General features: G+C 39.4%; 1 protein-coding gene across 1 annotated transcript; it reads left to right on the forward strand.

The window, feature by feature from the left end:
• Window positions 1-928: 928 nt before the first annotated feature.
• On the forward strand, window positions 929-1,840 carry LOC114492678 (60S ribosomal protein L6-like). Its single transcript, XM_036028985.1, is given in 1 exon segment — window positions 929-1,840. A coding segment is annotated over 1 exon segment (864 nt). The 3' UTR covers window positions 1,793-1,840.
• Window positions 1,841-2,764: the final 924 nt, after the last annotated feature.

Raw genomic sequence — 2,764 nt, forward strand, 5'->3', positions numbered from 1 at the left:
CTTTTTCTGCATCTATTGATATGATTATGTACTTTTTGCCTTTCATTTCAGTAATGCTGCATATTATATTTATTGATTTGCCAATATTATACTGTCCTTTCATCTCTGGGATGATTCCCACTTGATCATATGTGTATGATATGAATGAGGTGTATGGTATGATATGAGGTGTATGATATTTTTAATGTATGGCTGGATCTGGTTTGCCAATATTTTGTTGATGATTTCAACATCTATGTTCATCAGTGATAATAACCTGTAGTTATCTTTTTTGTGTCTTTACTGGTTTTGGAATTAGGGTAATAGTGGCCTCATAAAATGAATATAGGAGTCTACTCTCTTCTTGAACATTTTGGAATAGTTTGAAAAGAATAGGAGTTAGCTCTTCCCTAAATGTTTGTTAAAAGTCACCTGTGAAGCTCTCCAGTCCAGGGCTTTTGTATGCTGGCAGTTTTTTGATTACTGCTTCAATTTCACTAGTTGTCATCTGTCTGTTCAGGCTTTCTTCTTCATTGTGATTCAGTGTTGGAGCCTTATATGTTTCTACAAATTTGTCCATTTCACCCAGGTTGTCAAATTTCTTTGCATATAGTTACTGTAGTAATTTCTTACAATCCTTTGCATTTCTGTGATATCCATTGTAGTTTTTCCTCTCCTGTTTCTGGTTTTATTTGTTTAGGCCCTATCTTTTTGTTGATGAGTCTGGATAAAGGCTTGTTGATTATGTTTTTTCAAAGAACGAGCTCCTGGATTTATTGATTCTTTGAATTGTTCTTTTAGTGTCTATGTCATTTAATTCTGCTCTGATCTTGATGATTTCCTTCCTTTTACTTTCTCTGGGCTTTGTTTGGTGTTGTTCATCTTGTTCTTGTAGATGTTAGATAAGATTATTTATTTGAAAATTTTCTGCTCTTTCCCATCTTGCAAGATGGTGGGTGAAAAAACCAAAAAGCCGGATACTAAGGAGAAGCAACCCCAAGTCAAGAAGGCTGATGCTGGCGGCAAGGTTAAGAAGGGGAACCTCAAGGCTAAGACGCCTAAGAAGGGGAAGCCCCATTGCAGCCGAAACCCTGTCCTCATCAGAGGGATTGGCAGGTATTCCCGGTCAGCCATGTATTTCCGAAAAGCCATGTACAAGAGGAAATACTCCGCAGCTAAATCCAGGGTTGAAAAGAAAAAGAAGGAGAAAGTTATGGCTACTGTCACTAAGCCAGTTGGTGGCAACAAGAATGGTGGTACCCGGGTGGTTAAACTTTGTAAAATGCCTAGGTACTATCCCACTGAAGACATGCCAAGAAAGCTGCTGAGCCACGGCAAGAAGCCCTTCAGTCAGCACAAGAGAAAACTGCGGGCCAGCATCACTCCCAGGACCATCCTGACCATCCTCACTGGGCGCCACAGGGGCAAGAGGTTGATTTTCCTGAAGCAGCTGGGCAGTGGCTTGCTACTTGTGACTGGACCTCTGTCCTATAATCGAGTTCCTCTGTGTAGAACACACCAGAAATTTGCCATCGCCACCTCCACCAAAATCGACATTAGTGGTGTGAAAATTCCCAAGCATCTTACTGATGCTTACTTCAAGAAGAAGCTGTGCAAGCCCAGACACCAGGAGGGGGAGATCTTCGACACCAAGAAAGAGAAATACGAGGTTACGGAGTAGCGCAGGCTCAATCAGAAAGCCGTGGACTCACAAATTCTGCCAAAAATCAAAGCTATCCCCCAGCTCCAGGGCTACCTCCGCTCGGTGTTTGCCCTCACAAATGGCCTCTATCCTCACAAAATGAAGTTCTAAATTTCTTTTGAAAAACCTAATTAAATAACTGATCTATTTAAAAAAAAAGAAAATTTTCTGTCTTTTATAGGCAGGCCTATATTGCTATGAACTTCCCTCTTAGGTCTGCCTTCACTGTGTCCCATAAGTTTTGGGCTGTTTTACATTTATTTTCATTTGTATCCAGAAACGTTTTGATTTCTTCCTTGATCTCATTGTTAATCCATTTATTATTTTTAAGTATATTTTATTGATTATGTTATTACAATTGTCCCATTTTTTCTCCTCTTTCTCCCCCTTCACCCTGCAACCTTCCTCCCACCATCGTTTTCCCCTGCCTTCGCCACCCTAGTTCAAGTCTATGGGTTGTACATACAAGGTCTTTGGCTTCTTCATTCTCTATACTATTCTTAACCTCCCCCTGTCTATTTTGTACCTACCAATTATGTTTTTTATTCCCTGTACCTTTCCCTCTATTTTCCCTCCTCCTTCTTCCCATTGATAACCTTCCATGTGATCTCCATTTCTGTGATTCTGTTCCTGTTCTAGTTGTTTCCTTAGTTTGTTTTTGCTTTTAGGTTCAGTTGTTGATAGTTGCATTTGTTGTTATTTTATTGTTCATAGTTGTGATCTACTCTTTTTCTTAGTTAAGTCCCTTTAACATTTCATATAATAGGGACTTGGTGATGATGAACTCTTTTAACTTGACCTTATCTGGAAAGCACTTTATCTGCCCTTCCATTCTAAATGATAGCTTTGCTAGATAGAGTAATTTTGGATGTAGGTCCTTGCCTTTCATGACTTCGAATACTTCTTTCCAGCCTCTTCTTGCCTGGAGAGGAATCTTCTTGCTTTTTGAGAAATCAGGTGATAGTCTTATGGGAACTCCTTTGTAGGCAACTGTCTCCTTTTCTCTTGCTGCTTCTAAGATTCTCTCCTTATTTTAATATTGAATAATTTAATTATGATGTGTCTTCATGTGTTCCTTTTGGG

This window comes from Phyllostomus discolor, chromosome 1 (assembly GCF_004126475.2).
Source record: "Phyllostomus discolor isolate MPI-MPIP mPhyDis1 chromosome 1, mPhyDis1.pri.v3, whole genome shotgun sequence".
NCBI lineage: Eukaryota > Metazoa > Chordata > Mammalia > Chiroptera > Phyllostomidae > Phyllostomus > Phyllostomus discolor.